General features: G+C 40.3%; 1 protein-coding gene across 3 annotated transcripts in view; it reads right to left on the bottom strand.

Annotated features, from left to right (window-relative positions):
• Positions 1-1,354: 1,354 nt before the first annotated feature.
• Positions 1,355-13,769, bottom strand: part of stat5a (signal transducer and activator of transcription 5a) — a 64,852-nt gene continuing 52,437 nt past the window's right edge. For 2 of the 3 annotated variants that reach the window (XM_032536477.1, XM_032536476.1), the window contains 11 exons: positions 10,090-10,269; positions 9,176-9,263; positions 8,571-8,693; positions 8,154-8,246; positions 6,999-7,205; positions 6,218-6,312; positions 5,782-5,924; positions 4,526-4,681; positions 4,332-4,383; positions 3,759-3,869; positions 1,355-3,602 (listed from right to left, as the gene is read on the bottom strand). In XM_032536477.1, coding sequence (XP_032392368.1) covers positions 3,479-3,602; positions 3,759-3,869; positions 4,332-4,383; positions 4,526-4,681; positions 5,782-5,924; positions 6,218-6,312; positions 6,999-7,205; positions 8,154-8,246; positions 8,571-8,693; positions 9,176-9,263; positions 10,090-10,269 — 1,372 coding nt within the window. In that variant the 3' untranslated portion in view covers positions 1,355-3,478. Of the gene's footprint in view, positions 3,646-3,758; positions 3,870-4,331; positions 4,384-4,525; positions 4,682-5,781; positions 5,925-6,217; positions 6,313-6,998; positions 7,206-8,153; positions 8,247-8,570; positions 8,694-9,175; positions 9,264-10,089; positions 10,270-13,769 lie in introns of all 3 variants that reach the window. The other variant, XM_032536478.1, reaches the window with a different exon arrangement.

The following is a 13,769-nucleotide window of genomic DNA, read 5'->3' as shown; positions in this document are numbered from 1 at the left end:
GAGGCGTAGTCGGGGCGGGGAGGGGTTGCAGTTCGGTGGGCTGGGGATCTCATCCCTGCTTTTTGCAGATGATGTGGTCCTGAAGGCATCATCGGCCTGTGATCTTCAGCACTTACTGGATCGGTTCACAGCCGAGTGTGAAGCGGCTGGGATGAGGATCAGCACGTCAAAATCTGAGGCCATGGTCCACAGTAGGAAACCGATGGAGTGCTTTCTTTAGGTAGGGAATGAGTCCTTACCCCAAGTGAAGGAGTTTAAATACCTTGGGGTTTGCAAGTGAAGGGACAATGGAGCGGGTGATTGGTTGGAGAATCGGAGCAGTGTTACATTCAATTTATTGCACTGTTGTGATAAAAAGAGAGCTGAGCCAGAAGGCAAAGCTCCTGATCTACCGGTTAGTTTTTGTCCCTATTCTCACCTATGGTCATGAAGGCTGGGTCATGACTGGAAGAATGAGATCCAGGGTACAAGCGTCCGAAATGGGTTTCCTTGGGAAGGTGGCTGGCATCTCCCTTAAAGATAGGATGAAAAGCTCAGTCATCCGAGAGGAGCTCGGTTTGGAGCCGCTGCTCCTTCGCGTTGAGAGGAACCAGTTGAGTTTGTTCGGGCATCTGGTAAGGATCCCTCCTGGGGGCCTCCCTAGGGAGGTGTTCCAAGCACGTCCAGCTGGGAGTTGGCCGTGGGGAAGACCCAGGACTAGGTGGAGGGATTATATCTCCAACCTGGCCTGGGAACGCCTCGGGATCACCAAGTCAGAGCTTGTTAATGTGACTTGGGAAAGGGAAGTTTGGGGTCCCCTGCTGGAGCTGCTGCCCCTGCAACTCGATACCGGATAAGCGAATGAAGATGGATGGATGGATAAACATCCAAAAATCTAAACAATGGAAAAGAGTCTGCAGTGAAGAAAAGTCTGATGGTATGTTCCTTTAAAGTAAACGTATTATATTATTTCATAATAACTTTAATCATGGTGTATAATTGTGGTTTCTTCAAAGGATAGGATGAAGGGTTTCTCTGAAAAATAAGGGACTTTCTCATGTGAAATACCTGTAAAATACATTCCTTTGGCCCAAAGCCGAGTTTTCTCAGATCAAAAGTGTAGAGTATTGGTAAGTGATATAGTTTGTTATATATTTAAACATGAAACCCCTTTGTCTCACTTCACATGTTGCACTGTATTATTATTGCAGCATTGCACAGTAACTCTTTTGACAGAAAAGTGTTTCCTTATATTGTGTATATGATGCAGTTACACAAAAAACTTTGTCCTTGCACACTCCTGTTGAATCCAGGTGAGCTTCTGGAGTGCCACACTGCTGCTTGGGGATTAAAGGGTGTTGACTGCACACGTTAAAAAAAAATAGCATTTATTTTGTAGTGACATTAAAAGCTTCAGTACTTCTACAGGTTGAGTTAAAATTATTTATAAAACTTTATTTTCCTATTCCTTAACTCAACAGCTTTCTCTTGTGATAAACCCAAACCACAAACATGGTACATATACATTGAACAGCACACAGCGCCATCTACATCATCAAATAATACACACGCTACAGTGGAACAAAGCTTTAAAAATGATGAGAAAAATTGTAATGAAGGATATATCACAAGACTGCCGATGTAGCTTGAGATTATAAAAACGGGAAAGAAAAGCAACATACAAAAAAAATGTCTGAGGAAGAAATGAAAGATAGACAAGGGAATCTCTTTAATACTGTAATGTCTGTTTGACAAACACAAAAGTACATCATTAATTCTTCCCTGAATTCCAGTTGCTCTGTGTCCTTTTTCAACTGATACTTCTGCTGATACGAGACTTGACACTTGCTCAGACTGAGGAAGCATTAGTACTTCTATCCTCAACAGGGTCATGCAAAGGGGGTTACATTCAATAGGGGGAGTGCCAGAGAAACAATAATAAAATAGAGTTATGATAGAGAAAATAAATTCATATATTCTGTATACATTGATCCTTTTCTACTTGGCTTATACATCAGCTAAGCAAAGCAATTCATTCCTGAGCTGAAAGGCCGTTGACATATTTTCTATCACACACAGTCAGAATTGTGTATGTATGTGTGTCGGAGAAGGGAGTGGGGTAATAGTCTCAACCTTTTCTATTGGTTATCTTTTATGTGTAGCAAAAAGGGGACACACAATGAAACTTAATCTTGAAACAAAATCCATACAAAGAAACTGACATGACACGACATCCTTGAGTTCTATATGTGACCCAGCGGCTGGTGAGTCTATGCAAGCATTAAAAGCCTGTATCTATCTCTATACTATATGCCTTGCAACTTCAGATGCTGGTGCGTCATATTGTCACACAGAGATTTGCGAACGCCCGTATGGCCACAGTGTTGTGATACAAGTATTGGGACAAGTGGACGAATGGGCAGAAAAGTCCGAAGGGAGCCAAATACTCAGGAGTACCCGATCAGACGAGCGACACTTCATGCCTCTAGACTTCATCAGGTGAGTGGCTTCAAGCTTCAAGCAACAGTCGGACAACAAGGAGATCTCCTTCACACATATAAACACAAATCGCGAGAAGTAAACCTAATGGACGTACCTATTGGTGTGTTGAATGTGGTGCAGAAACAACAACAACTGTCAGTAGAATAAGGCGAGGTAGCATTGATGAGGGGAGCAGAGGGACCTGAGAGGACAAGCAGGCAGCGCTGGGTTAATGCTTAGATTTGCATTTCAAGATACAAACAGAAGACAAATAGCCTTGTGAGAGCAAGGGAGGTACATGAAACCCCCCCTCCCCGCCTGCTGGGTTTCAGCTGGTGAACAAATCAGAACAAATACATTGTACACTTGCGTGCGTGTACTGTGTGCTGATGTGTGTGCTGTCAGTTGCACCGAGCAAAGAGAGTCGCTCTGCCTTAGGTTAGTGTATATGGATTCAAAAAGATTGACTGTAACTCTGCAGAGCAATGACTCCGATTATGTTGTTAAGAGCAAAAGCAAAACTCTTCATTAAAGTTTTTTTTTTTTTGTCAAAGGGCAATTTCAATGTCACTATCAAAATACGTATAATCCATTTACAAAGCAGAAAATAAAATAAAACATGTAACTGTTAAAACGACTTCATACAGTAGCATTTTTCTTTTTCTTTTTTCTTTTTTGTTTAAATCTGTTCAAAATCAATTGGAAATGCATCCACGCATGTGAATGAGCATTACCTTTTCTTTTTCACAATATTGTAACATTGTAGGTTTTGCTTTATACCAAGTCTGTTTTACAAACACTTATGGAAACAAATAAAACTAGGAGAAGTCACTGACATGCATGCTCTCATGTTGAACAGAAAAAGAAAATCACAACCAATATTAACATTTCACATGTAGCTATCTGAAAAAAGAAATGAGAAATGAATGGAATTAAACCATGAGAAATGTCAATGCAAGTGGGGGCAAGTTGGGAGGCAGGTTTTGTTTGGTGTTATCACAGGATAAAAGGTCAAGGGTCAGGACTGTTGGCCACCCCACTGGCTCTCTACGGGCCGCCGAAGGAGCTCCTCTACATGCCTCGCCACATCCATGGTGTCGTCCAGGTCGAACTCTCCGTCTGCATCCAACATAGAGTCACTCCTGCCACAGGACACAGAGTGGAGCCAAACCACACTCAGACAAGCTGGCAGCACATCACCAATATAATCCAGCAAGAGCAACAAGACACTCTTTACTCTCAGAAAATTCACACTCACACAGAGACGCTCATAATGTTCAAAGGACTTGTTGACTCACATAGGTGGGTATATGCCATAGGTGTGAGGGTGACTGACAGGTGCTGGGGAGGCGCCGTGATCCATATAGGTAGGATTTCCACTTGCTGGGTCTGGATTGGCTGTAGTAAACCTATACACACGCACACACACACACGCGCGCACACACACACACGCGCGCACACACACACACACACAAGATAAAAGCCTATAAGTCTATGTTCAGCAGTTGCCTAAGCAACTACCCTCAGCGTGTTTTCCAGGCCTCGCTCAATCATTATGGCCATTCTCTGTACCGCAGGAGAACCAACCGTGGAGACAGGCAGAGAGTGGGGCTTGCTAACTAACAAGCCTAACTCTAATGATGAGTGGAAGACAAGCTCACTCAGGAACCCTGGCCATCCCTAATTGGCCTCCTCCAACTGTAACAGCTAACTAATAGCTGATCTGAATTCAGGGTCCAATATTTAGTGATTAACTCTAAATGTTGCCACAAAGGAAAAACTGGTGGTTGGACGGCAGGGAAGAAGGAAAGGAGAGATGGGGTAGGAATGGAAGAACATGAGGAAAGGCAAACAGGAAGCGTGATACTTACTCGGGCACCACTTGTTTGATTTGCGGTTTCACATAGCCATCCACTGCTTTGGCTTTAAAACAAACAAGCACAGGGAGAGCGCTCAGTACAGTCGCTTTACAGCAATCAATACATCTGTTCACTATAAAGGCTTTGAAGCTGTGACATATAATTTTGGAAGTAACAGCAGCCTGTGCAAACAGAAGGTTGCTTACAGAGTGGTGGGGTATAATATTTGGAGAAAACTTCATCCTTGGGTCTGTCGGGGTAGAGGAACAGGAGGTGATTGAGATCGCTGATGCGATCAGCCAGAGAGCGAATGGAGAAGTCTTTGGTTGTGTAGGGCATGAGGTTCCAAACCATTCTCTCACCTGGAGAAACACAGCACCCACACCACAGTATCAGCAATAACAGCGATATAATCAGCCTTTCTTCAGAACATTTTAATTTCAGTATTTTTACAGATACATCTAAAATACTGTTGCTAAAAACTACAACACTGGCAGAAGTTTCTATATTATCAAAGTGCCATCTAACTCAAATGCTCCAATTGGCCAATTTAAATTTACAATAAAAGATTTATTGAGTAGTGAACACAACATTGAATTGTGATAGATGCCAGGAGCCTTAACATGTATCTGGCTTATCCTGAACATTGTTCGTGCTGATTTTTGAAAGTTGGAAAAATCATCTCAAACTTGGGGTTGTTAATTGTCACGGTCACACAGGTTATCATTTGTCATTTTTGATTGGTTGCCAAGCTTCAAGAAGGCAGGTCTTACTGAACATGAGCCTGCCTGAGGGTTTGTTTAGTTTCAGTCTATTTGTCAACCTCAATGAACTGAAACGGTGAGATCAGTGCACAATAAATGGCACGAGGACGCCAGGCCCAGAGTCAACCTCCCAGTTGGTTAAGATGTTACAGGTGAACGAGTAGATTGACCACAAAACGTGAAGGTGCATCCTTCCTTAAAGCTATAGTGCGTAGTTTCTGTTTCCCCCATTAAGAATTCAAAGTATTGTCAACAAAAATGTTGGCGTGTCCACATAATACAAGCCTTCCGTGACCGCGCCCCACCCCCTCCACGCAGATGCAAGTAGCCAAGGAGGACACGGAGGATTGAAAAACATGATGGACTCTTAATTATCTTCTCTCAAGTTTCTGTGCGGGGAAAGTTACTGCCACATTCTTCTGAACATAGCCATACTGAGAAATACAGATAGAGTTGTGTGAAGCTTTGTAGCAACTCATTTGACAATGGCTTGAATGTAACAGATATTCATTAATATCAAAAAGTCACGCTCTAAAGCTTTAATAATGGCAATTATGTCATTCAATGCATGTTGTAGCTGTTCAGTAGCTGGTACATCAACAAGGCTTAGCAACAGTGATTAAATCTCCTAGACCTAATATCAAAACATGTTAACTGTACTACCTGTATCATAACAGTAACAAATTTACATGTCTTACCTGCTTTGTTAGGATTTTCTGCCACCCAGGCAATTGTAATTCCTCCAATCTCAGAGTCACTAAAACGCAGAAGGAAAGTACCGTTGGGTTTGGACATGAGCATGTCCTGAGCCTGCTGCTTGTTCACAAAGCCCAATATGGCTCTAAAAAAAGAGAGAGATATAGAGAAAGAAAAGACATTAAAACGGTCAATCCTAATTTATTGGGGAGAGCAAGTCCAGCTCCCCAGGGTGCCATGGAGAATCATGAGTGTACTGTAAACCATTGCCTGAGTTGTAAAGACTGACAACATAGTGACAGGAAAACTTTTACTTTTACAGAATGTGCAGTTTAAATTGAAAATAAATACCGTGTAGGTAGTGTTTTTATTTTTCTGTTCTGCCACATGTTACAGCCAAAATTTGAACCTGACTTAAAAACTCTGCAGTTCCCTTACCCGTCATTCCAGTGTGGTTTGAGATGCTTTTTTGTGAGTTCCATTACTCCATCAAACCACTGCCAAAATGTAAAGTTCCTCCCTGGCAAGCTTTCCTGCAAACAAAATGTTTGAGAAAAAACAGTTTTTTTAATGCACATAGAATATTGTTAAAATGTTTTCACATTCACCCATGTACAACCAACCCATGGCCTGTACTGTATGCGTGTGCATATTTATACATATATATATATATATATATATTTGTTCTCATGTGTGCAGCTGTTGTGTGTGAGGAAAAAAGAAGAGCGAGAGAAACTGTGTGTATGTGTGTAGCTTATACACCAGTCTGTGAAGCGGCGGAAACTTGATGTTCCTGTAATCTAATGAGACTGATGGTGTGTGGTTAATGTGAGTGTGTTTTATGCCATTGCCAGCTGATTTGAGCCAGAAAATGAGGCCTCCAGCTATTCACTGTGAGGACAAACAGGCCCATTAAGATGAAGACCTGGCCACCAATGAGGCGCTCTCACCCAAGGCGACTACAGAAAAGGGCTGTAGAATCGCTGTAAATGGACCACGAAATATTTCTATGTATGAATAACCAATAGTAAATGATTCCATGGAAAACAAGCATGCGGATGAAAACCCTTACCGAGACTGGCTTGGGGGCATTTTAAAAATGCAGAGGAGAAAGCCCTCCGTGAGTATGTTAGAAGTCCATACATTAAAACTGATAACAGATCATTAGTATGCATTAGTATTTATACAAGCTGCTAGAGAGGCAGAGACTGGCGCTGACCCGGTTAAACTGTGACCAAGTCATAGTCATGTTGCGGTAGTCGTCAGGGTTGTTGCTGGAGCTGCTGAAGGCCTTTTGAGCCAGGAAGACCAGGTTCTCCTCCGACAGGCCTCGGTTACTCTGCACCTCAGCCTTGTACTTCATGTTTATGGCATCGCACAGCTGAGGCCAAAGCACCTTATCTGGCACGAGGAAAGGCACCCGTCCCTGTAGACGCAGAGGATTCACATGAACTTTATCGACGCAAGCAAGGCGGCAGCAGAATGCCAAAACATAGGTGTAGATAAAAAGTGCAAACGTGAGCACTAAATAAAAGCACATGCAGCTATTTCTATTTACACAGTTTCTGCAAGGATTAAGCACATTCTTCATGAATTGATCCAGATAGAAAAAATTAATAAATAACCAAGTCGATAGACCAAACACACAGTATACAGAAATGCACCTACTGGTTTCTTTTGAACTATGATTATTTTACATTATTTGCTTGTTAATATTTGTGTTCATTCGTTTATTTGTATTGCACAGTTTAAGTTGTACACCTTCTGAATGTTATCCTGGGTTGGGGGATGTTTACCAGTCCAACCATGTTTACGCAGTGAATTGTCAAAGCTGTGTTAACAGAAATTCTGAAATAAACTTTGTTCAAAAAGAAATGAATCTACTCGATAACTCGATCAACTTGATCCTAAATGAAAAAAGGTAATTCCTATGCATTCACATTCATGTGAAGGGCAGAAAATATTGAATATTTTTATTGAACAATCAAATCAAATCAATATTTTATTATTGTTTAATCTACTTAGTTTTTATTTAAATTTGGTTTAGATTTTAAATGTCAGAGAATAAGAACATATGCCCATCGCAGGGTCCCTGTACCGGCAGCATCACCTTTCAGTTGCCTAAAATGGTCAAAACTTATTCATTAGAAAAAGCCACATATCTAAACACTGGAAAAATTTGAATCTAAAAGTTTTTGGCAGTTTTGTTTGATAAATTAACTTAAGTTCTAAATGCGAAAGGTACATTTAAAACATAAAAACGGCTATGTTTAAGTGTTTCTGAAACATAAAACAAATAGGCTAATTTGAACATTTAATCATCTCTATATAAACTTTTAAACACACTCACACACACACACAAACATTCACTCACCGGCTCTGCAAAAGCGTTGTCCCACAACACAGTTGCTGTAGCGTTATTGTCTTGGCTACCGTGAACTATCACTACTACAGGAAGTGATAACGTCTGTTGAGAGAAAGAAGGGAGTCTGTCAGCATTAGAATGCTGTGACAAATATATGCAGCACATACTGCTAAACAACAAGGCCTTCATAGTATCTTTCTGGATTTAATAGTAAATAACAGTGTTTTAATTAAACAACATAAAACCACTGAGAGGAAGATAGAGAAAGAATGGGAATAAGGAAGTTTGGTTCTACTGATGAACTGTATACCAATGTTAGGAGTGGAATAGACAGATTCCTCCTGCAGAAGTAAGAATGGATAGTGCCTTTGTACATCCACCAGGCTAATATGGTCTTTTTCTCCTTGTCTATCTGCACCCTCTTACCTTGACTTGAAAGACAAGTTCATTGCCTCCGACACTAAACTGGGACTCGAACAGAATGGTGAACTTCTCTTCTGTGACGGATTCTGCTCCTCGCCTGTCCGATCGCTTGATCCTCTTCAAAGACTACATGATGGATGACATGTGTAAGAAAAAACGATACTGGATACACGGTACAATTTGGCTGGCGATGCACACGCATTATATACACAGTACATACATACTTAGATATAATACATGCATGCATAATTCATTTTGAGTCTACGGGACTGATATGTGAATAATGCATGGAGGTCTCTGATGATTTTTGTGTGATGTAGAGAGAGGCTCTGCTAGAGTTCCAGGCGGATCCTGCAAAGCCGTTGCTGAGTTGCCGTGAGTTTGTGCATTGTACTGCAATACCCACGCTGCACAGTTGCAACACTGGAAGTTGCAGTGCAGCTCAACACTGTTGCTTCTAAATTAGTTTAAATGTTATTGCAGTATACTGCCAATTTATTCTAGAAATCTCAAAGCTATTGGAACAACATTAAAAATAAGTGAAGCTATTTCATCCAAAGTAAATATATTTACAGCTATTATAGGAAAATATGATTCCCAGCACTTACCATGTTCCTGAAGTGGGCGCTGAGAGTGCCTGTAGTCTGGTGGTACTCCATCACACAGTTATTGTTGAGAATTTCTCCACTGCTGTCACTGAAGGAGAAAGACAATCAATGTTCGAGTCAATTAGCTGTAAAGTCGGCTGTGACGCACTTGAGTGCTGAGAATTATATTCTTCCAAGAACAAATTAAAACAAAATGATGCTCGTTTAGACGGCAGGAGCCGAGTTGTGGAGAGAACACATGCAGGGAGTAGGAATTATTTTCACACTCAAATAATTGGAAGCTTTAATCACCTCTATCTTTTCTACATAAGAGAACACCAAGCAGATCTTTATGGGCTGCAGGGTGCCATACTAAGTGCTTTAGCTGAAAAACAGCAGATGATGGCTGAGCTATTGAATTGACACATAACCACCGGCTTTCTGGCTGACCTACAGTCTTGGAAGGTTTCTATTTGTCAGGAGGAATGTGAAATGAGGCTGTGAAACAGGCTAAATGTGGATTCTGCATCCACGCCATAGATTCCTCTGAGGCATTGTTCAAGTTCCAGCCACGTCTCTGTGGTAAGGTCTGAAACACATTAGGCCAGAGTTCGTCTTGGGATTCAGTAATCCCAATAGAAAATCAAGAAACCTTATCTTTTTGGTGCCACATGAGCTAGTTGTGGTGCCCCCACTAAATGAAGAAGGAATACCAGAAATGTGTCAAAAAGGAAACAGCAGGATGCGAGTTATCGCTGCAGCGTAAAAGCATTTGTGTGTGAAATGTTATTGTAAACATCTGATTTAAAAAAATTACTAACCATGTCGCTAAAGTCTGAACCTCCAGAAGAAAACTCAAATGTCCTTTTTGTAATTGTTTCTAGCGTTTTTACATTTTTAAATACACAGTGACATGAATGGGGGACTGGACTTACTTCCTTGTGTTCTCGTTCTTCAGCAGGGCCTTGGCTTGTTGTTCACTAATGATGGTGGCTTTGACTTGCGGAGGGTTCATGTGCACGTTCAATTTCCCGCCAACTAGGAGGCGCACTGTAGCGGCAAACTTGGTTTGGGTTTTAAGCACCTGTGGAGGCTGTTTCTCAATGATGAAGGTGCTGTGGAGACAAAAAGGGAGTGAACAGACTGAATGACAGGACAAAGCCCTGTTAATTAGGTGGCTTAGTTAGTTCAAGTGCACTATGTCCATAAGCTGTGCTGCATATAATCTTCTCCCCTATGGCCAAAAATAAAAGAAAAAAATAAAAGAAGAAAAAAAGTTTTAAGAGCAAAGTTTTGCTTGCATGTATTCTACCAGCATTATAATGAGCATGCAACATGCCAAATTTAGTTGTTGAAAGCCATAATTGCTTGTTTGGATGCATTCTTACAGTTTATTGTAACTAGTCACAATATCCGTATATTTCCATACAAACTGGGTCTCATTTGTGAGTTGCAAAATAAAATGAACACAGAATCTAAACAATGCGTACAACATACAAAAGACTGCACAAATTTATACATGCTTTCCACGTGTTCATTAGACTTTAAGTACACATACAATGTGTTCGATATGACATGTTGAATGCAATCTGTTTGTTTACTATGACAACTCCACAACTAAAGTTGCCTTCCTTCAATCTTTTGCACACAACATTCTTTTTGCCTTTGCAGATCTCTTTAGGTACATTTGACTTCTATCCTTTGCCTCTGGACACAGTTGCATTCAGCACAACCACAAGAGTCTTAATTCTCAACTGGACCTAGATAAATTCAAACCATAAATGTACTCTAACCTAAAAGGTATACTCTTCAAGATTTAAAAAAAAATCAGTTAAATAATTGATTCATTGACAACATATGGTCAGCTTTTTCTGCAATTGACACTTAATTTCTTTACAGTTACTAATGTAGTCTCTAATAGTAGATTTCATTGATAGTGGCATAGTCCGCCATTCTCGTGCTGGACGAAAAATTGCCTTCACATAGACAAGTGCTATAATATCTCAATAATAACAGCCTCGCTGTTCACTTTCTTAACACTGTATCACTTTCTTAACACTGTATCAGAGGTGCAATAAGGTACTGCTAATGCAAGCTGAACATCTCCTTCTGCTGCTTAAAAACATTTAACTGGCAAAAAATGTAATTTAATTATAAAACAGGAAACGCATCTACAAAACAAGATATTTTCAGCATCTTTTTGACAATGGATCAATTATCAATATTCCAGGGAGTAATGGAACAAGAAGGAGCAACCACTGTGAGCTGTTACATGAAGAGCTGCAGGCGACAGGCTCCATACCAGCAATGCCACCAACTTTAATGTGCCCCGCTGTTGTGTGGAAAACTACTTGCTGTTGAAATTATCATTGACTAACTTCTTTATTAACACAACATGAATTTGTTTGGCTGCAATGTAAACAGATACACCAGTTTCCCTTATGTTTTCCTTCTGACAAAGTTGACTATTTCTGACTTACAGTACATTTTACAAAACTTAATCAAAAGTAGAATGTCTTCACTTACTTACTGAAAGCAGAGAATACAAACAAATATGCCAACGAACACACACGTTCCCTACAGCATTGGTTCCTGAACTGCAGAGGTAAAAAAAGTACTAAAATATTGTACTCAAGTAAAAGTACCAATACTTTGATGACTGATTACTCAAGTAAAAGTAATAAATAGTTTATTTAAAATGTACTTTAAGTAAAAGTTACTTAGTTACATATATTTTTTTAACTGTAAAACAAGGCGGAGGATCTCTCCTGTGTAGTGAAAATATATCAAGGGGTCATAAATACAAAACTATTTTGTTTTTAATTAAAGAAAAATCTATACAAATGTGTACACATGTAATGAAAACATAAAACATGTCGCACATCACATTTCATGCAACAATCCTCTCCAAAAAAACCCTCTCTACCTATACCATTCATACTGCTGATACATTTGACTAATGTTCACAGCCAGACTAGCAGCTAGCTTCTACACACCTAAGTAGCCTGTATGAGCAAATTAGATGTATTAATTTAGCCAGTGTCCTACACACGTTGTTCGTACGGATTGCTAGGGCTAGAAAAAAATTAGCAATGCCACAAAACATATTGTTTTATGCCTGGTAGGCAGCCTAGATGCATTGGTCACTGTAGTACAGGGGTCATAAACTACCTTTTTCCAAGGGACAGAATTTTTCTAAGCCGACACTCTGGGAGCCAGACTTTCAAATAAAGAAAACAAAATTATTTTATACCCAATATGCCTTTTCTTGATCCAAGTTTTCCCGTTCTTACTGAATTAATGCTATTTTTTTACACGTATTTTTGTGAGCAAACTCCTAAAAAGATAGAAACTCCATAATGAAAACTGTCTCTTAAACTAGGAAAAGATCTCAGACAAGGAGGCAGTTCACTGAGGAGTGATGGTTAAAGCATGTGATTAATGAAACATGGTTTTAGTATGCAGCGTCCTGATTGGTGGAAACGGCTGTTGTCAGGTAAAAATGTCACTCTCAAAGAGTATGAAGCGAAAAGTTGACGTGGAAAAGCCCAGCTTTAATGATGAACGGACTGATAAGCAGGCTAGGCATTGGTCATGTATGCCTCATTTGCAATGAAACAATGCTGTTGTAAAATAATACAACCAGCATCATCATCAAGAATGAAGAAGGCAAACATTACTTTGATGAATGGACTGAGCAGATAGAGCAGACTCGCAAAGGTTTTGTTGTAGACTACTTAGTTACAGTAACAATACTACCGTGAGTTCATCTGCCTCAGCGGCCATTGGTAATCCTCTTTGTAATATTCCCAATTAGGTAGGCTGGCTACTGTGTGTTTTAACGCACACACATCTTGGCTCACCTGTGTGTGTGTTGAGCACTGGCATTGCTGTATAGCATCCTGGCATGTGAATAGAGATGCAAATACGGTGGGGGGTGGTGGTGCTCTACCTGTATAATGTTACCTGCTGTAAATGCTTGATAGGCTAAATACCAGAATTCATTTGACAACGGCTAATGTAGTGGTTTCTTTCTTCTTCTTTTTTTATTAAAACTACTTGAAAAATACACAATACACATCTAAACTACTCAACGTGAGTAAAGTATTTTGTTACTTTCCACCACCTGAACTGTGGTCTGTGACATGACGTAGAGGCTATGGAAAAATTGATTTAAGAGTGCGGATGTGCGGGGTACATATCTGAAGGTTTGAGTCTGAGGTTGAAGTCTGAAGGGGTGCTAGACTGTGAAACACAACCCCTGCAGTATAAAGCATCATCACACAGGTTAAATCATTAGGTGGACACACTGAATGCCTGTGTAATTTAAATTTAGTAAAACATGTCTCTCACTCACTGTGTTGTCTACAAAAGCAACTAAGGTTGTGTAAATTGGAACTTGCTTGCATAAGGGGCCCCCACTGAGTGCAGGAAATAGTGATGCCTCAATGTACATAACACAACCCCCACCTGCACACATGCTGGGGCTGATATACTTGTATTGACACTATGCTGACCTATATTCATGCACTTATATCAGCTTTTTTAGTCAAGATTCAGCCTTTAAACACACACACACACACACACACACACACACACACACACACACACACAC

The sequence above is a fragment of the Etheostoma spectabile genome, chromosome 15 (assembly GCF_008692095.1).
Source record: "Etheostoma spectabile isolate EspeVRDwgs_2016 chromosome 15, UIUC_Espe_1.0, whole genome shotgun sequence".
NCBI lineage: Eukaryota > Metazoa > Chordata > Actinopteri > Perciformes > Percidae > Etheostoma > Etheostoma spectabile.
The sequence above is the reverse complement of the archived record's forward strand: the minus strand, read 5'-3'. Positions and strand labels throughout refer to the sequence as shown.